This window comes from Dermacentor silvarum, chromosome 10 (genome assembly GCF_013339745.2).
Source record: "Dermacentor silvarum isolate Dsil-2018 chromosome 10, BIME_Dsil_1.4, whole genome shotgun sequence".
NCBI classification, from domain to species: Eukaryota; Metazoa; Arthropoda; class Arachnida; order Ixodida; family Ixodidae; genus Dermacentor; species Dermacentor silvarum.
Genome location: NC_051163.1, coordinates 43,685,503 through 43,712,198, shown reverse-complemented (window position 1 = coordinate 43,712,198; position 26,696 = coordinate 43,685,503). Strand labels below are relative to the sequence as shown.

At 50.0% G+C, this 26,696-nt stretch overlaps 1 protein-coding gene across 7 annotated transcripts in view; it reads left to right on the top strand.

Annotated features, from left to right (window-relative positions):
* LOC125940573 (uncharacterized) overlaps positions 1-21,506 on the top strand; it is a 52,501-nt gene extending 30,995 nt beyond the window's left edge. The window contains exons 1-2 of one of the 7 annotated variants that reach the window (XM_049656908.1): positions 3,286-4,385; positions 20,996-21,506. In XM_049656908.1, the coding sequence (XP_049512865.1) occupies positions 3,475-4,385; positions 20,996-21,263 (1,179 nt within the window). In that variant the 5' untranslated portion in view covers positions 3,286-3,474 and the 3' untranslated portion in view covers positions 21,264-21,506. Of the gene's footprint in view, positions 1-3,285; positions 4,450-20,253 lie in introns of those variants that run through there. The other 6 variants (XM_049656907.1, XM_049656906.1, XM_049656905.1 and 3 more) reach the window with 6 other exon arrangements.
* The last annotated feature ends 5,190 nt before the right edge of the window (positions 21,507-26,696 follow it).

Below are 26,696 nucleotides of genomic sequence, written 5' to 3'. Positions count from 1 at the left end.
CTTTGTCACCAGGACTGCTCTTCCGTATCGGATATTGCGAGAAAGTTGCACAATCCTGGTCTAATCTCAAAATGGTGGGCTTCAGCGAAGGTTCAGTGATTTGATGGCTGCTTTGGTGCTATTATTAGAAAAGGGCAGGCGCGTTGATTTGCTCGCTAGACCCGATGGCTCTCGGTGCGAGCACGGCGCTTTCCTGTGCCCTGTGGTCGTGTGTGTGCTTGTGTATTCCCAGGGAGAAGGCCACAGAGAGGTTGATGCTGGGACCTCATGCTCGAGTGTGTCATCGGCCAGCATTTCAAGAAGAAACCCCGAGCTCTCTACCGACCACCGACGCTTCGGGCAACCTGACAGCTGGTCACCCTCAGGTCGGATCTTCCGGCGGGGGAGGAGTCTGTTGCGTCCCGAATCGGCCGGGCGCATTCTTTTATTGTTTCCCATCGAGGCCGGCCCTTTCATGAGCATCGCCGAGACGGCGACAGTGCCAGACACCGACGAGACAGGCAAACAAGCGCCCCAACTAGGCAGTGCGCATTCTTTAGGTGCTTCCCACGATGCCACCACCTTCATCAGCCGCCGCCTACTTGTTGACGCGGCGCGACACCAGCTGGGACGCGATGACAAAGAAGCTCACGAAGCTTGCCCCCCTTCGTTAGACGCGGGGATTAGTGCAAAGGCCATTCTCCTGACCCGGCCAAGCTGACCGTCGGAGGGCAAGAAACAGGTCACCGACTTTCGTAGAAGGAGTGTCAACCCCCTGTTTCCGGATTGCCTCGTCCTTGCTTCGAAGGTGAAACATTAGAGGCGGAGTTCGGTGAACAATACGACCCCTCTGATTGGTCGCATGAAGGTCATCTGATATCCTAGCCGGGTCGACTAGGGAAGACCGATGTTTTATAAGGAGACACCATGTGTGCAGTGGTGTGTCCTGACGTGTTCCGATATGTGCTCCGACATGTAGTGAGCTGGAGTGTGCTTCCATATTTGGAGCCACTGTAAATACTGTAAAATAAACCCTTTTTTCTCTCGCTCTTACTCCCGGAGGTACTCATCCCTCTGGCTGAAGGATCACCGGCCTAAACGCTACCCGAGTCTCAACAAACAGGCAGCAGCGGCGGAATAATCTCCGACCCGTAACAACGGATGGCAGTGCTGAGATGAAACGCCAACCCGTTCATAACATCGCTCATTACCAGACCACCATGTGTGCTGGAGGCAAGCGCTATGCCTGTAGTCGGACAGCTGAATGTGCCGTAAGTGACCCATGTACGTGAATGCTCACTGTTGCCATATGGATCTTCACCAATGTATAATGTATTGTGTGGACCTTATGCGGTCATTGATTGCAGTCTCATTTCACTGTTATCTGACTTGGTTATGGTTGCCGTGTTACGTTTCTCGGACGTGGCGGCCTGGTCAGCTGCATTGGGAAGCAGTCTCTCGTGGTAAGCATTCGCTCCTGCAGTCCGCACAATGACATAGACTTCCAATTTACATGCTTTGTGATTGCTGCTCCACGTTCTGTCCTTTCCTGCTGCAGCCATGGGCAAATTATGCATGTGGCCTTCCTCGGCCACGATTTGGCGTGACCATCATTTAGAAGAGTATAGATGTAGGCCAGTTGGTGATTCATGATTTGGGAAGTTACCGCAAATAACACACGAGACAAAGAAATAGACAACACGAAGCGGTACTGACAACTGTTTATTTAATGAAGCGAACGCCAAGCTTATATAGATCAGACACACGTGTGCACCCAAAAGCAACGAGAAAACCAATAACACAGAGCGACCTTCAAGAGGGGTGCAATACAAATGCTAAGATACACACTGATAGACTAGTGAGGCACTTAACACGTGTGTACCTCGTGGAAAGAAACAAAAGTTCTGTCTGAGTAACAGCAGATTCTCGGCAGAAAAAATGGCCAACTGAAAAGAGAGGTTGTAGAGGCAATAGCCATGCGACACTTTAAGGATGGTGATTGCGTTAGTTTTCAGTCCATTGCTGTTACCCAGAAGGAACTTTTTTTTATTTTTCTACGTGATACACACGTGTTAGGTGCCTCGGTACTCTACAAATGTTTATCCTAGCATTTGTATCGCAACCCTGTTGAAAGTCGCTCTGTGTTTTTATTGGATTTCTCGTTGCTTTTCGGGTGCACACGTGTGTCTGATCTATATAAGTTCGGCGTTCGTTTCATTAAATAAATAGTTGTCAGTACAGCTTCGTGTTATCTCTTTCTTCGTCTCGTGTGTTTTTTGTGGCAATCCTAGACCACCATACATGCTTACATGGTCCGATGTGTGTGAAGTTGAAAGGCCCGCAAAAAGGCTGCCGAAGGTGATGCCCGCGAAACCGACCATGTCCATATTGAAAGATAGAGAGGCACCAAGTGTGACCTACGCATTCGCGGCCCCCGAAATAACAAAAAAAAAAGAAACGTGCAGGTTCGAACGGAGGTAACTTTAAATTTCCGGGTAGTCCATGTCGCTGTGTTGGCTGCGGCAGCAGATGCCTGCGTCACCCGATTGCTTCGCAATGCAAGTTGCTCATGTTGAACGGCGACTGTCGGTGCAAACAGGTGGGACACTGTCCAATCTGCTTGCGCTGCTGGTTGTCGCACGTTACCAGACCGCCATGTGCGACGACGAAAGTGAGCCGTTTACGAGCTCGCGTTAATGATTCCAGCGTATCTCTACATGCAATTTTTATTTCTGCTCTTGTACGAGATGGTGCACTGCTTGTCTTCTGCCAATAAAGTCGCACGTTCCGTTCACTCACTTGTGGCTTGTTTTTATGGGCGTCAGTAGAGGCTCTTTGGTCTCCTGGCAATTAGAACGCGAAAACTACGCGGCAGCCAAGGCAATGAGGCGTGCCGCAACGCCAACCGGGCGAGCTCGGCGCGTACCAGCGTACGCGACCGGTAAAAAGCGGCCATATTGAATTTTGCTAAAAAAAAAAACACATTTCCGCTTCCTGTTTGAGCAGCGCCATCTGTCTCATGCCTAAGTAAGTTCCATGCGCTACCGCTTCTTATTTTGGTACCACTGTGGAAGCTACAGTTTCCCTTCTCTAAAGTTGGTCTTTATTCTATGCGAAGGCCGTAAGAAGCGAGCGCGCGCGCCAGTCGAGCCCGGCCGTGACGCGGAAGCCGGCGCTTTGCACACTCTCCCCTCTCCTCAGTTTATTCCTTCCTCCAACTACCAATGCGAAGAGAAGACAGCGCGGCGCGCGTGGTTCGAGGCTACGCTCCTCCTCGCCGGTAAAGCGTTCTTTTTCGAACCATATATGGACATAATGCTAGATTGCAGATAGCGCGCCTTGTGGGCCTTTCCAGACCGTTCGACGAGGCGACGCTGGTTAGCGGCATTTGTGCGTAGCGTTGCAGCGTCGTTCGAGGTCTCTCATCGTTTCGAAATCCAGTTCGTAGCAACGCGCCTTGCTTTGTATCGTTCAGTAATACAGCAGCACTTCACGATGGCGTTTTGGAAGTACACACTGACAGGCTTCAACGATTTCCTCGAGCAGCGACGCGTCGCCTTCGCGGAGCCGATGCCGGCGAGCCGCGTCTGCAGCATCTGCGGTCGGTTGCCTTCTAGCACGGTACTGTTGCCCTGCGGTCACGCTTTGTGCGAAGAATGCCGACGTCAAGTCTTGGAAGGAATGGAGTGCCCCTATGATGGAAGAGCTTTCACGGAAGGGCAACTTGTCCGGCTTCGCTTCGAGCTGTCCGACCTTGAGCAGCTGCGCGTTGTGTGCGTGGTCGGCGGTAAGAAGTGTGCTACGTTCGCTGGAAAATTGTGCGAGCTGAAAGACCACCTGCGTCAATGTGGCAGCGGGGAAGTGAAGTGCGCCAAGTGTCAACGATCTGTTGCACGTGACGTGGCCGTGGATCACTACAGACAGCGCTGTGACGGGAACGCTCCGCAACATTCGGCGAGTGACGCGCGAGTGCGAAGAGCCGTCGAAGAAGTCCGAGGCATCAAAGATGGTCTCGAAAGCTTGCGACAGCGGGCGTTTGGCGAGCGTGGAGGTGACGAAGATCTTGCGAATGAAGCCAACGACCTTGTTGAGAGATTGACCTGCCTGGACCGTGCACTATGCGAGGTGCAGAAAAATGCGAGCGGCGTCGACCGAGAGGCCGTTTCTCTTCGATCAGTGATGATGAAGGCAATCACTCCTGGACCTTTCCGTGCTGCGTCAAAGCCGGGCGTTTTTCTCACGATATGCAAGTTCACGAATGTGTACGCCGCGCGCGACTTACTCTCGCAGAACAAGAAGGAACACAAGATATCCACCGAGATCTACAAACTAAGCGGCTACACCTTTAAGCTGGATTGCGAGTTCTCGTTGTCGGGAACTGAAGACAATGAAGAGGTGAACGTGATGTTCGTCTTGTTTCTGCAGGACGGGGACTGGGACGATTACGTTCAATGGCCGTTCTCGAAAAAGGTGTCGTTGGTCGTCGCACACCCCAGTGATGAGACGAAGGACATTAGGCTGACAATCGACATGGAAGAATTCAAATATGCCAAAAAACCGCGCCCTGGTGCATCAAATTGGGGAGGCTGCACAGAGAAGACGAAGTGGAATGACATTGAACTTCAAGGCTACATTGTGAAAGGCGCCCTCTACATCAATGTGGAATTTGAATGACAGAGTGAAAGTAACTGTTCATGTCTATTTGTTTTGTTGGTTTTCTATCCCATAGAAGCCGACGGATTTAGTGGAATCGATGACACGTCTTGTCCTATCGCCGGAACTATAAATCTCGCTTCTATCATTTTTCACACACCTCTTTTAAGGCGAAGAAAGGCTATCTGGGTTCCTGAAGCCATTTTTTTTTGTAAAGTAGTCCGTTATTGTTCGTTGTGTTGATATGTAGTCACATGGTATTTGTACGTCAGATGTGACATTCGTGTTGAAATTTATATTAATAAATTCCTTGAGATCAGTTACGATTCCATCGCCTTGTGAATTATGAGTCTTTGTGCTATTTGCATACGACACCCAATACTGGTTCCACAGTTGCATAAGTATGGTGACGGATCGGAGCTGAAAGTTAATGCTGTTCATTTATTGGCACTGAGAATGTTGCCGCCATTGGGCTGTTTTTAATTTCGCCGGAAAACGAGTAGTAATACTGGTCGCCTCTATATGCTGTTCAGCTGGCGACGTTTAATATTGCACTTAACTACCAACCTTGTTTGACTCTGTGGTAGCATTCATTATAGTAGCACTTACTCACTTGTTATCCCCGGGATCTCGGGCAGGGCGTCGATACTAAATAGTTAACCATCGTGTCAATTTGGGGCTGTTGGCATGCCATAGTAACGGTTCGCATTAGCACAAGTGTGTCGGGGGGGGGGGGGGGGGTAATACGGGAAAATACAGAACGCTCTGACGTATCACGTCTCCCCCCCCCCCCCCCCCCTCCCGCACGCGCTTGCACTGTTCAAAACCTTAACGAAATATTTCGGCATCGGTTCGGCGCCTCGCTTCACTTTGTTCAGGTTCACCAACGGAGGCAAAATTTTCAAGGGTCGATCCGATGCAGGGCTACCGAAATCAGTTCGTTCGGGCTCGAAGACAAAACCATTCGCGTAGCACCAGCATGCTGAAAAACGAGCTTGTAAATAAAGTGGTACATATATATACCTACACAGGATGTCCCAGCTATCACGCAGCGCGATTTAAAATAAGAGGAACGGCGTTACGCGAAGCAAATCTAGTGCGTATTGTGTCCAGTACAGTGAAGTAGCCGCCAGTAATTTTTTCGTTACTGAGATTTACTTAGGTAATTGTAATTAATTATCTAACTAGAGAAGTACTGTCCATGGCTGTACAAATGTCCGATTATTACATCACAGGCAGTTAATTAACATGTAAATGGCACTGCAGCAAACATGAATCTACTATCAAAAGCTTCACTCAAACGCAGACTGAAGTAAGTGAAATGTGAATTGTACCATGAAGACAAAACCTAATTTCGTTATGCGACGCAACAAAGCACTGTCCCAAAGGACGATGGGCTGAAATAGAACAGACTCCCTCCTTTTCAGGAGAGAGAGAGAGAGAGAGAGAAAAAAGATATTTCGTTTAAAAGGAAACATTGCTGTTGAAATCTCGGCGCCTAGGTAAAGTCAGAAACCTTTACGAACACACGAGAACACACGGGACACCCAACACAATAAATGCAGGCTGTCTGACGCCATTCTATAAATAGAACAATTTGGATATAAGCTAAAATTTGGCAATGCGTCAGACACAGAAATCGGGTGCCATCTCACGCAGTCGTTAGACGTGAAGACGACACATCGACGTACTTCTAGAAATACGTATACGATATTTCTCGCTGTGAAATTACGGACACAAACGGTAACTTTTCCTGCTTGAATGTTTGTGCCCATTCAGATCAAGCAATCCCCGGCGATAGCACACTTCATAGAAAAAACAAATAAACGATAAAGCTTCAGCCAACATCAACATGTGTCAGGGCAATTTTCATGAAACTGTAGGCTTTATCTGCACTGCCACAAAACAACGAACATTCGGAAAGTACATCTATCATTTTTGTCGCTTTACTAGTCATCTTGCGATCTGTATAACAATGTGCACTTCACGGACTCCAAGAATTCGCGCGAGCGCCAGACACACCTTTCAGGCGTACTCGGCAACCGCTCCTTCGTGTCACTGGTTCCGCGGCATCGTACATACTGTAGAACTGTGGATGAACTGCAGCACGTGATAGGACGACTTTCAACAAATTATCCCGTTGCACTGTGATCCGATGCGAGCGCAGCGAGAGTATCTGAGGCTTTTTACGAGCCGGGAACAAAGAAAGTGCGAACGGGCCTAACCACGATAATCATCGGCGTAGCACACGAAAGATACTGCACGCTACATTACTCAGTCCCAGGGATTTCGGATCATAATACACAGAAAAAGCACCACACTTTCTGTTAGCACAGCGTACACACGAATAAACTACACATCGGCCGGCGTTAATGCAGCGCGCACGCACATGTAGCGACATGCCGACAACTGAAGACGGGAAAATAGTAGCACCTGTAATTTAACCGGCACTCCCGTGCTCCCAGTGCCGCCATCTGTTGGCCGGCGCCAAAAGTGACCATGTTTTCGGTGATCGCATGGCGTTGTGTGGCACCCTGTATTGACCCTTTTCGCGGAGCAGTTTGCTCTACAGGAACGAGATGGCGCTTTCGGCCGCGCGCCATACGTTGCCTCAGCGAATGCGCACGAATACGAAACCATTACTGCTTCTACCGTGCTACTGTGCGATCAGCTGGCGAAAATGCAACTGGGTGTGCGCTAATGCACTGTGCCCAAACATACTGCAAAATGTGTAACGATAAAGGGAAGACGTGTGCGGTAGTTCGTTGCAAAAATAGTGATTCACATATGAAGGAATGGAATGAACCTGTGTCGCCGCTGCTACATAAGGACTGCCTGTGTTGCCGCCCTTCGCGATGCATGGCTTTCCTCAAGGATAAAAAAATATAATTCATCCGCCTGCGCTGTATAGCTAACCTCCAAAGAAAGGACTTTAACTCCGGAACGTAGGCACTTGGGAGTGAGTACCGCTCGTTACAAAATGAAGTAGTGCCACTTACTGGCATAGTAAGTTTCCCGCACGCTATCTACACACATCCACCCTTACTCGCACGAAAACTTACGCCCCTATTGCCAACGTGTGAGTGAATAGGCGCACACTTGAGTCAATGTGCCGAAGCATGAGTGACGGCGACTACACCGACAAGACACGAATGTTGGAAGCTGATTGTTTCGTGACGGTCCACAGAGTAAGCGAGGGACTGGCGACAATACGTCTTTGCTCCGAGCTACCGCAATATACAGAACATTTATATTCCAAGCTTTGTGCGCGGCAAGAACAAATTTATCGCAGCAGAGCACACCCGCGAGTGATTACGCTGAAAATAAACAATTAGATAGTGGCCGCACCGAGGAACTTTACTAAGTCAGAAATATGACAAGCCGCTGGTTCAAAATGTTTGCCAAATAAAGAACGCAGAGCACACTGACCCCGATTTAATTCGTAAGCGGAAAGTTTGGACGGCTTGGAATAAATTTCTAGCCCCGCTTTTAGTACAAGCACCGTATACGCTGCTCACGCCGTTTGGACAAGGCGTAATGAGCTCTGAAAGCACTTACATGTCCTCTAAAGTTGTGGTCAAAGCTTCGTGTCGTGCACGCAGTCACCGTCTACGATACGCGTCGAAACAGTGGTTTGCTGCGCCGCGCCGGCGTCACGCGCTTGAATTGTAAACGCGGAGGCAACGGAGGCGGCTGAGGCAAGCAATGGACGCGTCACCACGTGAGTAAACATGGCAGCGCCCACGGGAGCGCCGCGAAAAGGGTCAATATATGTACGCTTACATAGAGGCTGTGAATCGACCCATAGTACAACTGCTGTTTTTAATGCAGGTTATGAAGCCATTACCTCATGTCAATTAATATTAATTAATTTCCTTAGCTTACTGCCATTGTAAGACAGTGCTTATAGCAATCAGTGGCAAAGTTTTCGTAATGTAAAAATGGCAAAACCGTTTTTTCAATGATAAAAACCTGTCATGGTTCAGAATATATATACTCGTATTCGTATACGTACATACACACACACACTGGGCTTGCACGCACATTATACAGGCAAGTCCGCAGGCTGTTTGCACGGAGTCTGCAGAAAATCTGCAGACTAGGTATACAGGAAGGTCCAGTCCACAGGGCGGTGACTGGGGTGACTGAAAGGTCAAACCCATTTTGGTAAGGGTAATTAGCAAAGTGTCAATGAGAAAGTTGTAGAGCAACATGAAAAACTCCCGATATAGCTTTCTGTTGCTCAATACGTGCTACATAAAAGTAAAGTGTTTTTCCGAGCTTGAAAGAAGCCCGCGAATACAGGCAAAGTGCCTCGAGCGGCCAGTCGAGCGGCAATTCTGCGTGTATTCGCGGGCTTCTTTCACACTCGGAAAAAACACATTTATGTAGCACGTATTGCGCAATAGAAATTTGTATCGGGAGTTTTTCATGTTGCCCTACATCTTTCTCATTGACACTTTTACAATTGGGACAGTACTTCTCGAGTTAGGTAATTATTTACAATTACCTAATTAAATCTCAGTAACGAAAAAATTACTCGCGGCTGTTCCACTGTACTGGAAAGAATACGCGCTAGATTTGCTTCGCGTAACGCCGTTCTTCTTTTTTTTAACTCGTGCTGCATGATAGCGGGGACACCCTGGATATGGGCAAGCTGTTTCTTATACAAATTGTATGTGTGTATCAAAAGTAAACATTTATTTTTGATACACACATAGAATTTGTATAAGAAACAGCTTGCCCACAAATACAAAGAATGCCACTTGTGCAAAGAACGCTATAGAACGCAGTTCATGGAATTCCGAGGTCAGTCGAGGTCACAGTACAGGACAGGTGTCCCATAATCCTCCTGGCTGCCACCATCCCTCCCATATCCTTTGTTATCATGTGATCTCTATCCCATACATTCCGTTGGCTGCGTCTTTCCTCCCTTGTAGACATGACTGAATGTGCGCCTGTTCACGTGTGGGTTACTCACAAATTACCTATCAATCAATATTTTTTTTCACGCCAGTGTATGAACGCGCAACTTTGTAGTCACGTTATAGCGCCACAGTATGTGCGCCCGAAGTTTGTAGTCACGTTGATGTCTCTCTCTCTCTCTCTCCTATTTCCGTTGAGTTTTACATGAGTCAATGTACGTGTTGGTATGCATGATGTCAATAAATGTACACGTGCTTGTGGTCATAGAACAGGTACCGCTTTTTTCGCCTTTTTTTTTTTTTGTTACGAGAAAATGTATAAATTGAGCTCTGTGTGCTTGCAATCACACTCTTGATGAAGGCCGGACCCCGGCCGAAACGTCGAAATTCAATGTTTTTGCTCTTCTACGGGCGCCTGCCCTTCTTTTGATATATGTATATATATATGTATATATATATATATATATATATATATATATATATATATATATATATAGGCACCAAGGCAACCAGTAGGTAAGCTCTCCCAAGCAACAAAGGACCTAGTAAAGAAACGACAAAACATGAAAATGCCCAACTCAAGAGATCAGATAGAATTCGCTGAACTGTCCAAACTTATCAACAAAAAGTAAGGGATATTCGAAATTATAACGTGGGGTAGATTGAGGAAGCCGTAAACTATGGACGCAGCATTAAATCAGTAATAAGAAAGCTTGGCATAGGACAAGGCAAGATGTATGCGCTGAAAGATAAGCATGGTAATATCATCAGCAATTTCGATGACATAGTAAAAGCAGTGGAAGAATTCTACGCTGACCTGTACAGTGCCCAAGACAGCCAAGCTACTTTCATTCGAAATAGTGATGAACCGGATACAGAGGCTCCTTCTATAACTAGCGATGAAGTTAGAAGGGCCTTGAAAGACATGACCAGGGGAAAAGCGCCTGGAGAAGATGGAATAACAGTAGATTTAATCAAAGATGGAGGAGATATCATGCTTGAAAAGCTTGCGGCCCTTTATACGGAATGCCTCACAACTTCATGTGTACCAGAGAGCTGGAATAACGCCAACATTATACTAATCCGTAAGAAGGGAGACGTTAAAGAATTGAAGAATTACAGACCCATTAGCTTGCTTTCAGTAATGGATAAAATATTCACCAAGATAATTTCCAATAGAATCAGGGCAACACTTGACTTCAGCCAACCAAGAGAACAGGCTGGCTTCAGGAAGGGATATTCTACGATCGATCATATCCATGTCATCAATCAGGTAATCGAGAAATCTGCGGAGTACAATCAACCTCTGTATATGGCCTTCATAGATTATGAAAAGGAATTTGATTCAGTAGAGATACCAGCAGTCATAGAGGCATTGCGCAAACAAGGAGTACAGGAGGCATACGTGAATATCTTAGCAAACATCTACAAGGATTCCACAGCTAACTTGGTTCTCCACAAGAAAAGTAGAAAGTTACCTATCAAGAAAGGGGTCAGGCAAGGAGACACAATCTCTCCAATGCTATTCACTGCATACTTAGAAGAAGTATTCAAGATCTTAGACTGGAAAGGCTTAGGAGTGAGGATCAACTGCGAATATCTCAGCAACCTTCGGTTGCAGATGACATTGTCCTATTCAGCAACAACGCAGACGAATTGCAGCAAATGATTGAGCACCTTAATCGAGAAAGTGTAAGAATTGGGTTGAAGATGAATATGCAGAAGACAAAGATAATGTTCAATAGCCTGGCAAGGGAACAAGAATTCAGGATCGCCAGTGAGCCTCTAGAGTCTGTAAAGGAGTACGTTTATCTAGGTCAATTACTCACAGGAGACCCTGATTACGAGAAAGAAATTTACAGAAGAATAAAATTGGGTTGGAGTGCATACGGCAGGCATTGCCAAATCCTGACAGGGAGCTTACCACTGTCGTTGGAAAGAAAAGTGTACAATCATTGCATTCTACCGGTGCTAACATATGGGGCAGAAACTTGGAGGTTAACAAAGAAACTCGAGAACAAGTTAAGGACCGCACAAAGAGCGATGGAACGAAAAATCTTAGGACTAACGTTAAGAGACAGGAAGCGAGCGGTGTGGAGCACAGAAGAAACGGGGATAGCCGATATTCTAGTTGACATTAATCGGAAGAAATGGAGCTGGGCAGGCCATATAATGCGTAGGATGGATAACCGGTGGACCATTAGGGTTACAGAATGAATACCAAGAGAAGGAAAGCGCAGTCGAGGTCTGCAGAAAACCAGATGGGATGATGAAGTTAGGAAATTTGCAGGCGCAAGTTGGAATACGCTAGCGCAAGACAGGGGTACTTGGAGATCGCAGGGAGAGGCCTTCGTCCTGTAGTGGACATAAAATACAGGCTGATGATGATGATGATGATATATATATATGCTTGTGAGGTGCTGATGTAGTATGGAACTTCACCACCTGTTTTGCCACTGTTTACGATATGCCTCAGAGAGAGAACAACTTGCTAACGCGCTGCAAAAACTGGACAATCGACGGCTTTCCATGCAAGTGCTGCTGGAACACCGCCCCCATCGCTCGTCGGCCCATAAGCGGTGAAGGCACTTTTGTGCTTCTTGAGGACGACGCGCTTATGTGAATTTCTTTGACTAATAGTGCAATGAACCCGCGTTGGCAAACTCACCGCTAATTTCCTTCTCTCCTTCGCTCCTCTCCCTGTCATCTTTGTGTTCCCCTTCCCCATTCCCCTGGTGTAGAGTAGCCAACCGGACGTTATTCTGGCTAACCTCCCTGCCTTCTGCTTTTCTCTTTCCTCCTCTCCACAAGCAAGGCACGTTGCTTGGAACGCTAATGCGAAGCGGTGACGGAGATCGCACCCCGACGGACCGTCGCGCACACGGCTGTTATGGGGCTCGAGAGCTAGTATGGTGGCGCTTGCGGCGTTGGAACAACCAGCGCCGCGAGTAGCGGCCGTGCACGTAAACACGTCGCGACTTGTTGCATGCGCTTTCCCCGCTTCTGCCGCGCGCAACGCCGGCCTACGGGAGCAATGGGCGTCTTGCGCTGGAGTTTGAGGTATAGTAGCGGCGCCTGGTGGCGGCGAAAAATGTCATCTGGGTAGTATTAGTACCAGCTTGGATAGCATTGAGCCCTGGCTGTGGCGAAGCACGTTTCTAGCCCGCGTTTGGCGTCGATTCGCACTTTTTAGGGGCGAAGCTCCTTATGGCGGCGCCCGTTCCGTCCCCGTCGTAGTAGTAGTAGTAGTGTGTAACCAGTCTGAGAAAAATGAGAAAAAAATTCCGAAGTTGTGTCCGTAGCGCGGAATCGAACCAGGGACCCCTCGCTTCCGAGCGCGCGGCGTTAGCCCACTACGCCACGAAGCGGACATGGACAAACGCACCACAATGGCTATAAATACCCAACATTAACGAAAGGCCGCGTTTCTAGCGCGTTTCTAACGCGTTTGTGCTAGCGCGTTACGGCCCGTGTAAGAAGCTGGTGTAAGACGCTGTGGCCTCTCCACCTTACCTTCAACGCATTTCGAACGCGCTGCCCAAAGCGGTGGCAAGTCAAGTTCAAGCAACACCCTCTAGAAAAATATGAAAATGGCTGCGTAAGACGCTGTGGCCGCTCCCCCTTACTAGAGAGTACTGCACGTTTCTAACGCGTTTGTGCTAGCGTCCCCTTAAGCGGGAGATCCGATGATTCCCTCCGGAGCTTCGCCCACTCATCATCATTCACCTCGTGGATCTGCTGTCATTTTTTTTATTGCGATAGCAATTATATGGACACTTAAAAGCAGATTTCTGCCGTCGCCGTCGCCGTCGCCGTGAGGTTCCGTATGACGTCATTTGGAGAAGAAATCGTCGCCGCGCGCCGAACGCTGTATGTGCGAGTGAAAGGGCACGAGGGGCGCGTCTTTCACGGGGAGTGAACGCACGGCGGAGAACAAACGCGCGTTCTGCGCCGTGCTCGCTTAAGGGCTGCAGAAGTAGGCGTCTCTGTTCTCCTTCACAATCACCATGTATGTTGAGCAAACGCGCCTTCTTCCGACGAGCGAGAATCCGTGGGGGAGGGGGAGGGAATGGAGGCGACGTTTAGCTGCAGCACGCAGTGCCTATTTATATCAGAGGCTCCGGCAACAGTCACCAACGCCGCACGCATTTTGAGCGAACGTGGGCAAAACGCCGATGGCGTCGACAACAGTTCTGCGTGTTGCCGATGCTGCTGCATGTCCAAGTTTATACAGCTGATAAAGCTAATATCATTACTCCGTATAGCTCTCTACAAGTTTGCTATCGCAATTGATGCTTCGCCTTTCAGGTGAAACTGCGACAACTTTTTTCTGCCCTGTTTGGAGTGCGAAAAGGCTCGTCACTACTCACAGACCATGGGAACCAGGCTGCGAGCTGGCCGCAGCCTATAGTTATACGAAAACGGACTCTCCGTGTGCCGTGGGACGTAATGCTGGAAGCAGAAGACATCGGCGAAGCCGATCCGGAGAGACCTAGCTCAGCCTCGAAAAAGCGTCACCGTCGGTACTGCTGCGTCGTGGGCTGCCATGAACAAGAAGGCCTGAATACCAACATCAGATTCTATCGTTTTCCTTCAAGGCCTCACGAAGTGGAGTGTCGGGCGCGCTGGATAACTGCAGTTCGTCGGGCTGGGTAAGCGAAATGGGAGACCGACATAGCAGCAGGCATGGCTGGTGATTCACCATTCGAGACCCGGCCACAGCGACAATTAACAATTCGACCGGTGCGAAGTGGTGAAGTGACCGGGTGTGTGCAAATGACCACAAATGGTCGGGCTGATTCGGTGACAATTCACTACCCCACTACGAGCAGCACAGGTTAGAGAGTTGAATGTGCTCATCCTTGACCTCAAGCCAGCACGTTGAGGCAGCACAGCAAGGTAGTATTGATCACAGCACATCGATGTTCGAGCGCTGTCATTAAAAACTACATCAAGCGAGAAGCGCGCGAGCTCGCGCTGCAGCGCGATTCGCACGTACGTACGTTACTGCGAGCTTATGTGCATTGCATCAGTTATTTATCAATTGCTAAAAGGACAGATGGCTGCTACTACAGCGCAGGCATAATTACTTGTCTAGCGGCATGGAGTCAACAAAAATTGCAGGAGAACAGCCGTTTCGCGGCATGTCGAAAGACCGCTGCCGTCGCGGCGCGTACCGTCGTGCGCTCGAGCAGTTCCGTACACATGTCTGCTTATCGCTGCTGTGAATTCATTTATAGAAAGCATTTCCTCGCGCTTGTGCGCCTGAATCTAGCAGCGTGCAAACCATATCTGAAGTTCAACTTCGCACGTGCGGGACTCGCTTCACTTGCGATTGACACCGCGCTAAAACTTCGCCGCTTATTTCTTGAGCGGCGTACACGTATTCGGCGTTGCATAATTTCTTGCCTTTACGTAGCATGCCACCCATGGAAAAATCTTCGGCGCCCGATATTGGCTGCAAGCCGTGGTACAACACAACCGAAAGTGGCGGGTTCATATTGTAAACGTGCTTCCCGAAGCAGACGACCGAGCTTGGTACTACCCAGTTTCGGATTGAGGGCGCTTTTTAGCACCATTTTTTGCAGCGCCCCCTGGGCAACGCAAGAGCCCCATAGCCGTGTAAAACTAGTTGCGCGTTTTATTTTGAAGATTTCGGCAGAATTGAAACCGTGGAACAGTATTTCAAACGAGACAGTTTGCCCGCAGCAATGATTTTTAACGTCACCAATCATGTTTACGGCGTTAGAGAAGAAATTATGAGTGCAGAGGACCCCTCCGACGTTATTGGCATATATGTCGCGCAAATAAAAAGCGTCGACTACGACGTGCGGCTTGAGTAAAGCAAAACGATCGTTATGTCGTTCGGTCTCGCTCATTCTTTCGTTTTACGGCGAAGCTGTTAAGGGCTCACCTTTCCATCGTCGCGTCCGCCAATAGAAAAAGAACTCTCATTGGCTGTATGCTGTATGTGCGAGTGAAAGCGAGAGAGGGCGAGGGACGCGCGTTTTCACGGTGAGCGAACGCACGGCGGAGAGCAAACGCGACTTCCCAGTGGAAGGGGAGCGGTGGGCGAGTAGGGCATCGAGGCACCCTTTATAGACAGTGCGTGTGCGTGCCCGCTCTCCCACTGCGGCGCATGCGCACAGCCCTGCTGGCCTCTGCCGCCGACTCTCTCTGGGCTCTCGCCTGCCTCTCCCCTAACAGTGTCGACAACGGCGTTTAGCCGTTCGTCACGTAGCTAGCGTTTTGACAGCGGACATGTGCGGTCACACAAACAACGCGCACAACTGTTTTATTGCGATAGCAATTATATGGACACTTCAACCGGATTTCTGCCGTCGCCATGAGGTTCCGTAAAGATTCCAAGGGCGATAAAATCGCCGCCGCGCGCCGTATGCGCGAGTGAGAACGCGCTGAGGACGCGCGCTATCACGGGGAGTCAACGCACGGTGGAAAGCAAACGCGACCGTCGCGCGAAAGGCCGGGGGGGTATGGGGGGGGGAGGGAGGCGGGGCGACGCTGTACTACGGCACCAAATGCGTGTCTTGCAACCGAGCGCAAGGGTAACTGGCAACGCAATCTCCCACGCGGAAGCAAAAAAGCGGAGAGGCAGCGCTGGGAGGGAGGGGGGGGGGGGTCAGCTTCTACTCTGCCAACAAATACGCTTGCACTGGCTGTGGTGGCGGTCGCCCGCACCGTATCTTATCTCCACACGGCTCTGACCTTTGTATGCGCTGTGTATTCGCCGCTGTTACCGTTGCAGCGATAGACGGCGCGATTCTTGGCCCGCTGCAGCTGCTGCGCCAGCGTTTTGACAGTCGTTGTCTGCGGTCATTCGGTGTGATCTACTCATGTTTGCTTGTGCGCGATGACACCACGCTTGTCAATTCAGTTAGAAAGCGAATGTGGCCAAGTTTATGCAGCAGATAAAACTACTATCCCTACTCCGAATAGCTCTCTACCAATTTGCTATCGCAATTGATGCTTCGCCTTTCGGGCGAAACTGCGACATTTCTGACGGTGGAGGCGTTTTGCCCGCGTTCGCACCGAACCCGCGTGGCGTTGGTGACGTGTTTATGAAGAACTTTCCAACCTTTGCCGCACACCCTATGGCGGTGTACAGCGGTGAGCACTGTTAGGGTGAACACGCGAGCGCGTGGCCGACGGCACTATCAGCGCCGCTTAACAGCCATCGTTGGAAACATTGCACATGTGCAGCATGTGCTTTGCGAAACACTCTTTCCACCGCGCGCATCACGTCATCGATACGCTTGTTCGTCGTCTGCTAGCCGCATTTTTTGTTCGCTGAGCTGATACCTTCTGCATTTCAAGGTCCATCTGGATTGAAGATTGGCGCGTGAAGGAAAAAAGTGAGTGTAAGAGGGATAATTATTAAACTTTTTATTCAAGAAAATTGCACTTTTGCAATTCAAGTTAAACAAGACCATGAGAACAAATATAAAAACATGAGCAAATCTAATAGCGAGTCATGTGACCACTTACAGCAACGACTGCAGCTATTCTGGGCGGTAACGAGTCGTAAAGTGATCGAACATATTCCCGATCGGCTTTCAGCCTTTCCCACTCGTTGCTGACTTGCGCCCACAACTGGTCCGAAGTCGCGGAATAAAGGGGCTTCCTTGCCAAAGAAGCTTTCAGACGGCCCCACACGTTTTCTATCACATTCAGGTCCGCTCCTTTCGGAGGCCATTCCAGTAGTTGCATGTGCTGCTCCGCCTGGAACTCCTTGACAGCCCGCGCCGTGTGTATCGGTGACCGGTCCTGTTGGAACAGGTAATCACCGTCTGGGAATAAACTGCTCGCATATGGCAACAGCACATTGTTCAAAATGTTGCAGTATTGTTCCGACGATAAGTGTCCACGTATACGTTGCAGGGGCCCTAAACCATATCTTGAAACAGCACCCCACACGTTCACACTCGGTCTCCCACTGGCAGAAACACCTTGCACGTTGTCCGGGTCGTTCCTGCGTGGCATTGTGACGTTAACTAAAACAATTGCTTTTCAAAGCAGGAAGTTTGCCTCACCGTGTGCCTGGTAGTCTCCAAACACGCAATCTTTGGTCTTGTCGCGTCGAAAACGTCGACTCATCCGAAAAGATGACGCGACCCCACTCTTCTGATGTCCATGCTTCGTGCAGCTCAGCGAACTGCCGTCGTGCGTCCTTGTTTGCCGCCGTTAGTAGTGGCTTCTGCGCTGCGACGCGACTGCGAAGGCCCGCAGTACGCAGGCGACGTCGAACAGTGGTGTCCGAAACGTCCAAATCCAAGTCCTCGCGTATTGCTGGGGCTGGCAAGAAAGGGTTACGAACAGCAGCTGCAACTATGAGGGCGTCTTCATCGTCTGTGGTAGCTTTAGGGCGGGGCGCGCGGGGTGCATCCTGAATGCGACCTTCATACTTGTAGGCTTGAATTATCCTGTTCACAGTCTTCAGGGGCCTATTAACTAAAGCGCCAATATACCGCTGGGAATAACCTTTCAGGGAAAGATCGACAATTGAGCGCCGTTCATCATCGGGAACCCTAGCCATAATACGATCTGGCGACAGAATGAACGGCTGCGAAAGATGTTTGGTTGTTTTAAGTACGGCGTTGCATGCACAACAACTTTGAAGGGAACGAATATACACGCCCCCATAGATATACAAGTTTTTTTGTCTTGTTCTGTTCAAGCACAGATGTTTAAAGAAATCTTAAAATGCAGGATGCATGGGCTTAGAAAACAAAAATGCGGCTAGCAGACGACGAACAAGTGCATTCATGACGTCAAGCGCGCGGTGGAACAATTATTTCGCGGAAGGCGTGATGCGCATGCGCAATGTTTCCAGTGATGACCGTAACGGGGCGCTGACAGTGCCGTCGGCCACGCGCTCGCGTGTTCACCCTAACAGTGCTCACCGCTGTACCGTAGCGACCATAAGACCATGGTCCCTGTTGTCACTAAATAAATGAAAACCACCGAATCATATATATATGATTCGGTGATTCGGGATATATATAATTCTTTAATAGTTCAAATAACCAATTACACCATCACATCGCCGTCTGGTGGCCTCCAGCGGAAGGCATCACCGGCGGTGCCAGCGTCTCCCATTGTAAACGCTCGGAGGTCGGCACAGTAGTCGAGGCAGAGTGTACAATGGGGGAGTGGGTCCAGGCGGACGCATTGGCAAGCGCCGAAGGTCGCGCAAAAAACGATGAAATTGTGGCAGCGCTGCCGTCGCCTTATTCTGAATCTCCGGCCAATAAACGTTGGCTCCGGCTGTTTTGGCAGCACTCATTAGCTGAGGCGAGCTCACAGGCTGAGTAGCTGTCGTCTGCTCGACGCTCCGTCGTTGTTGCGTCGTTTTCATTGTTTCCGCCGCTCTTTTTACATTTTATTGCGATAGCAATTATACGGACACTCTAAAGCGGATTTCTGGCGTCGCCGTCGCAGTGAGGTTGCGTATGACGTCAACGGCGATGGAATCGTCGCCGTGCTCTGGACGCTGTATGTGCGAGTGCAATGGCGCGAGGGACGCGCGCTTTCACGGGGAGCGAAAGCACGTCGGAGAGCAAACGCGCGTTCTGCGCCCTGCTCCCTGAAGGGCTGCAGAAGTAAGCGTCTCTTTCCTCCTTTACAATCAGCATATATAGAGCGCAAACACGACTTTTTCCGTCGCGCGAAAGGCCGTGGGGGACGGGTTGGAGGCAGGGGCGGCGACGTTTAGCTGCGGCACCAAATGCGTATTTATACATAAAAACATTTTCGCAGTTTCACCTCAAAGGCGAAGCATCAATTGCGATAGCGAATTAGTAGAGAGCTATACGGAGTAAGGATAGTAGTTTTATCAGCTGTATAAACTTGGATATGCAGCAGCACCAGCAACGCGCAGAACTGTTGCCGACGCCGTGGGCGTTTTATCCGCGTTCGCACCGAACGCGTGTGGCGTTTTTGACTGCCCACACATTTCGCGCGACGGAAGAAGTCGCGTTTGCGCGATGCTGCGCGTTGCTGGTGCTGCTGCATGTGCAAGTTTATACAGCTGATAAAACTACTATCCTTACTCCGTAAAGCTCTCTACTAATTTGCTATCGCAATTGATGCTTCGCCTTTCGGGTGAAACTGCGACATCTTTTTATTTACAATAGATCGGTGGGGCATAATATCAGTGTCACCGCAACCGAGTATCCGCCTGTCAAAGCTCCATGCAGCTGCGGTAGGGTCTCCGACGCGACAAGCGTCCGGACGGCGCGCGGGGCCGCTCATTCGGGAGAAAGTGACGGTGGCGCCACGAACTTTTCAATAAAAAAAAGCCTCAGCGGGGAGCCTGCGTTGGACCCACCGCCCCTCAATCTAGTACACTCTAGTCGAGGCATATAAGAAGCTGCGGTCGAGGCGACGCTGGTTGGTGGAGGTGTACGCAGCGTTGCATCGTTGATCGAGGTCTCTCACCGCTTCGAAATCGAGTTCGTAGAAACGCGCCTTGCTTTGTGTCGTTCAGTGATACAGCAGCACTTCACAATGACGTTTTGGGAGTACACGCTGACAGGCTTCAACGATTTCCTCGAGCAGCGACGCGTCGCGTTAGCGGAACCGATGCCGACGAGCCGCGTCTGCAGCATCTGCGGCCGGGTGCCTTCTAGCGCGGTGCTGTTGCCCTGCTGTCACGTGTTGTGCGAAGAATGCCGAGGTGAAGTCTTCGAAGGAATGGAGTGCCCCTATGATGGAACAGCTTTCACGGAAGGCCAACTTGTCCGGCTTCGCTTCGAGCTGTCCGACCTTGAGCAGCTGCGCGTTGTGTGCGTGGTCGGCGGTAAGAAGTGTGCTGCATTCGCTGGAAAATTGTGCGACCTGAAAGACCACCTGCGCCATTGTCGTAGCGGGGAAGTGAAGTGCACCAAGTGTCAACGATCTGTTGCACGTGACGTGGCCGTGGATCACTACAGGCACTGTTGTGACGGGAACGCTCCGCAACATTCGTCGAGTGACGCGCGAGTGCGAAGGGCCGTCGAAGAAGTCCGAGGCATCAAAGATGGTCTCGAAAGCTTGCGACAGCGGGCGTTTGGCGAGCGTGGAGGTGACGAAGATCTTGTGAATGAAGCCAACGACCTTGTTGAGAGATTGACCTCCCTTGACCGTGCGCTATGCGAGGCGCAGGAAAATGCGAGCGGCGTCGACCGAGAGGCCGTTTCTCTTCAATCATTGACGAATAAACAAATGGCTCCTGGACCTTTCCGTCCTGCGTCAAAGCCGGGCGTGTTTCACACGATTTGCAAGTTCACGAATGTGTACGCCGCACGCGACTTACTCTCGCAGAACAAGAAGGAACACAGGATATCTACCGAGGTCTACACGCTAAGCGGCTACACCTTTAAGCTGGATTGCAAGTTCTCCTTGTCGGGAAGTGAAGGCAACGAAGAGGTGAACGTGAGGATCATATTGTTTCTGTACGACGGGGACTGGGTCGATTTCGTTCAATGGCCATTTTCGAAAAAGGTGTCGTTGGTTATCGCACACCCCAGAGATGAGACCAAGGATATTAGGCTGACAATCGACATGAAAGAATTCAAGTTTACCAAGAAACCGCGCCCTGGTGGTTGGAATTGGGGAAACTGGACGGAGAAGAAGAATTGGAATGACATTGAACTTCAAGGCTACGTTGTGAAAGGCACCCTCTACATCAATGTGGAATTTGAGTGACAGAGCGAGATTAACTGTTCTCGTGTGTTTGTTTTCTCGGTTTTGTATCCAGCTGAAATTGACGGATTTAGTAGAGGTGATCACGCGTCCTGCCCCATAGCCGGAATCACACAGCTCGCATCTATCATGTTTCATTCTCCTCTTTTAAGGCGAAGAAAGCCTATCTGGGCGCCTGAAGCCATCTTTGTTTTCTAAATTATTCCATTATTGTTGGTATTGTTGTACAGTTACATGGTATTTGTATGTCAGATCTGACATTCCTATTTAAATTCATATAAATTCCATCACATGAACGATTCCATCGCCTTGTTAATTTATCAGACCTTGTGCTATTTTCATACGTCACTCAATACCGATTCCACAGTTGCACAAGTATGGTTTAGTAACGCAGCTGAAAGTTGATGCTGTTCACTTATTCTGCTGAGAATGTTGCCACCATTGTGCCGTTTTTTTTATATCAGCGAAAAATTAGTAGTAAAACAGGCCGCCTGTAGTATATCCAGTTCGTCTGGCGACTTTTAATATTGCACTTGACCACTAACTGTGGTTGACTCTGTAGTATAAATTGCGAAGCGTTTCTTGGCGAAAATTTGCCACTTTGAGGGTATCTATCTATCTATCTATCTATCTATCTATCTATCTATCTATCTATCTATCTATCTATCTATCTATCTATCTATCTATCTATCTATCTATCTATCTATCTATCTATCTTCGTTGGTAGGTACCAAATTGGCATGGTATGACATGAGTGTATGACGAACATAAATGACATTCTATGATATGAATGTCGTGACATGTGTGTCATGCAGTTCAGGAAACAGCCGCCTACGTCTTGGTGCTCTCATGGTTGTTTCGTTAACTTGGTTGATACCAAAATTGGCATAGTATGTGAAAAGTGTATGGCGAACATAAATGATAGGCCACGACATGAATATCATGACATGCGTGTCATGTAGGTCACGAAATACATGGCAAGGTAACATCGTGATGCTATAGGGGTCGTTTCATTACCTTGATATACACCAGAATGTGCATCACATGACGTCCGCTTATGACAAACAAATGACGGGTCAAGACATGCATGGTGATATATCATTACATGAATGACACTAATGACGAGCCATATGTCGTGAACCGGCCGTTGAAGGGCGATGAAATCGTCGCCGCGCGCCGTATGCCGTATGTGCGAGTGAAAGCGCGCTATGGACGCGCGCTTTCATGGGGAGCGAACACACGGCGGAGAGCAAACGCGACTTCTTCCGTCTCGCGAAAGGCCGTTGGGGGACGGGAGGGAGGGACGGGAGGCGACGTTTATCTGCGGTATCAAATGCGTATTTATATGATGATGATGTTAAAAATGTAGTTATTGTAGGATGGCTCGAAGGCCTATTCTCTGAAACAGAGGATGTGGTTGTGAAGAGGAAGAGGGAGGCGCAGAAAATAGCGCCTCTTCTTCTTCACAACCACAATCTCTCTCTCACATAATAGGCTTTCGAGCCATCCTAAAATAAATAAATTTTATGTGGAATATTTATATAAAAACGTTGCGAGGCGAGAAGGCGGTAAAAAAAAAATCACCGCATATCCACGGGGTGAATGATGATGAGTGGGCGAAGCTCCGGAGGGAATCATCGGTAAACCGTGAATCTTCCGTGTAATTCGCCCAGTCTCGCCGCACTAAATCGAACGAGTGACTTCTACCAATGACACGCGCCATATGTGACGTCATTCCTATATTATAACAGCGCCCTTCATTATAATTGCACCATCTCCCGCTTAATGGGACGCTAGCACAAACGCGTTAGAAACGTGCAGTATTCTCTAGTAAGGGGGAGAGGCCACAGCGTCTTACGCAGCCGTTTACACATGCCGGAACGTGCACCGCGTTTGCCGACGCCATCACATGACTGCTGAGAGAGTATAACCCCCGTATTCGTAAACGCTCCTCGACTTGAACTTGACTTGCCACCGCCTTCGACGCGTTTCGAACGCGCTGCCCAAGGCGGTGGCAAGTACAGTCGAGGAGCGTTTATGAATACTGGGGTAAGGCGGAGAGGCCGCAGCGTCTTACACCAGCTTCTTACACGGGCTGTAACTTGCTAGCACAAACGCGTTAGAAACGCGCAGTCTTTCGTTAATGTTGGGTATTTATCATCATCGTGGTGCGTGTGTCCACGTGCGCTTCGTGGCGTAGTCAGTAAATAAAAAAAAGCGCTTCGGGGGGGTAGTGGTTAGCGCCGCGCGTTCGGAAGCGAGGGGTCCCTGGTTCGATTCCGCGCTACGGACACAACTATCGGATTTTTTTATTGCGATAGCAATTATATGGACACTCAAAAGCAGATTTCTGCCGTCGGCGTCGCCGTCGCTGTCGCCGTCGCCGTCGCCGTCGCCGTGAGGTTCCGTATGACGTCAGTGGAGATGAAATCGTCGCCGATGATGATAAGTGGTTCGTGAGGGAAAGGGAAAGGTTGGCGCTATCTTCTGCAGCCCTGTAGGGAGCACGGCTCAGCGCCAACGGGGAGGGGTAAGTGGGAGCGAAAGAAGGGATAGAGTGGAGTCGCCATGGCTGGGCGAAGCAAAACCGGCAGGCATAGGCGGCACGTATCAGGCCGAGATGGAAGGCCTTGGTGTGCTGCAGAGTCTGCAGGGGTGTTGTGCCAGGCCGGTCAGGCCCGGGGTGGGGTGGGAGGCCGTGAGGCCTTCCCGCTTGTAGAAATGTCCTTAGAGGCGTGCGGAGAGCCCTGACGAGTCAAGGAACGTCGCCGCGCGCCGAACGCTGTATGTGCGAGTGAAAGGGCGCGAGGGACGCGCGCTTTCACGGGGAGTGAACGCACGGCGGAGAACAAACGCGCGTTCTGCTCTGTGCTCCCTTAAGGGCTGCAGAAGTAGGCGTCTCTTTCCTCCTCTACAATCACCATATATGTAGAGCAAAGGTGCCTTCTTCCGACGCACGAAAGGCCGTGGGGGGAGGAGGAGGGAAGGGAGGCGACGTTTAGCTGCGGCACCAAGTGCCTATTTATATCAGAGGCTCCGGCAACAGTCACCAACGCCGCACGCATTTTGAGCGAACGCGGGCAAAACGCCGACGGCGTCGACAACAGTTCTGCGTGTTGCCGGTGCTGCTGCATGTCCAACTTTATACAGCTGATAAAGCTACTATCATTACTCCGTATAGCTCTCTTCAAATTTGCTATCGCAATTGATGCTTCACCTTTCAGGTGAAACTGCGACAACTTTTTATATCAGAGGCTCCGGCAACAGTCACCAACGCCGCAGGCATTTTGAGCGAACGCGGTCAAAACGCCGACGGCGTCGACAACAGTTCTGCGCGTTGCCGGTGCTGCTGCATGTCCAAGTTTATACAGCTGATAAAGCTAATATCATTACTCCGTATAGCTCTCTACAAATTTGCTATCGCAATTGATGCTTCGCCTTTCAGGTGAAACTGCGACAACTTTTTTTTCATAAAAGTAGACGTGGCTACCTACTACTACTACATACTACAGAGGAGGGACAGACCCACACCCTAAGGAGCTTCGCCCCTAAAACGTCTGACGCTGCTCGACTAGTGTCCTGTTCTGCTCTCGTCGAAAACCTCCGAGCCGCCGCCAGAGGGCCCGGCAACAGTCACCAACCCCGCGCGCGTTCCGTGCGAACGCGTGCACAACGCCGACGTCGTCGACAACAGTTCTGGGGATTGCTGTTGCTGGTGCATCTCCAAGTTTATACAGCTGATAAAACTACTATCCTTACTCCGTATAGCTCTCTACTAATTTGCTATGGCAATTGATCGCTTCGCCTTTCGGGTGAAACTGCGAAATTTTTTTACTACAGCAGCACTTAGTGGGCCTCTTCGATTATCAGTCCCTGACAGTCCCGGACTGCTTGGGACTGCTGTGCCGCATTCGATTTTGCTCGGACAGCTTCCGAAGCTCCGCCCACTAGTCCGAGTGTTGTCAGAAGCGCATTCATTTTTTCACGGACCGGAAGTTCCGGACTGCCCGCGGACTGTTGGAGCTGTCAGCAGATGTTTGCTCGGACAAGCGCAAGTAGCTAGCAGACGACGGCTGTCTTAAAAAGATGCGTGCGGTGTTTGAGGCCATGTTGTGAAAGATTCCGTGTGCTTCTGCGTACTTTGCGCGCTCCAGACGGCAACTACTGTGCATTGAGTTATCGCTTCTGTTACATCGGTGCATTGTGTGCCATCATGCAAGTTTTTTACGAGCTGTCTAATTGCTGTAGCTTTAGTCTTCGTGTTTTTTCTTTGAAGAAAGAAGCACAGCGATCAGACGCACATGCTTGCTTTTCTTAATGGGTTTCACGAAATCTGTCATGCTCATTGCTATATACGTACGCAGTAAGCAGGTAAATTTTGCTTTTCAGGTAAGTGAAACTAGTGTACGTGCAAGGAATCATATATTGCATGTGGCTTTGCACAAACTTTGCACAAACTTCTGTGGCACACAGGAGGTTATCTCTTCCGCAGCGGCTTTCGAGGTTTATTTGACCGTGTGAGGTTCTTTGGACAGTTCGGAAATAAGGTGGGAACCCTTTTATCGAGCTCCGCGTAATATGCCTTCGATATCGTATCCTCTGAAAAATATTTGGCGCAGACGTGGTCGGTAGGCATTAGACTTCGGTCTGCCCTCAAAGTTGCAAGGCGTCACTGCTCTAGACGACCGCTGTCGGACGGCGCTTTGAATAAAGGCACACGCACCGCACAAATCCGGTATCCCGAATTGCAGTTCGTAACGAAGCACTTTCTAGCCACTTCAAACGCCCCTCAGAAGGCCGCTTCCACTTTTGTCGAGGGCCCGTGGCGACAATACCCAAGCACAAGCTCATGAAATGCACGCGAACAAAAAGGGTGCCTTCAAAACAGCGCGGCCGCACATGCAAGCCGGAAGACGAAGCACCGGCAGCACGCATCTTTCCGCCGAGGCTGAACCGCATTCCGCAGCGCCCTCTACGACGGCGCCCACCGAGCTGTAACCGAGGCAAACATAATCTGGACGCGAGCGGGCGGCGCTTTCGCGCGCGTTTTGGGTAGTGTCAGCACCTCTCTTGCTGATTCTTACACCGTGGGCCCGCGCGGGCGCGCACTTCGCCCACAGCGCAGATCGCTTTCAAGATACGGCGCCCGCGCGGCCGCGCTGTGAGCAGCAGCCGACGGGGAAAAACTATCCCCCCCCCCTCCCTCTCGCTCTCAGTCTCCTTGCCCCTGTGCCTTGCGCACGAAAGACCGCGCACTTCCGGCCTGTCTTTTTGCCTCGCGTGCGCTACATTGAGCTGCGATTGCCGGCTCACCGTCGTACGCTTTCACTCGCACACACAGCGTACGGCGCGCGGTGGCGATTTTTTCGCCTTTGGCCTTTATACGGAACATCACTGGCCACGCCGACGACAGAAATGCCCTTGGTGTGTCCATGT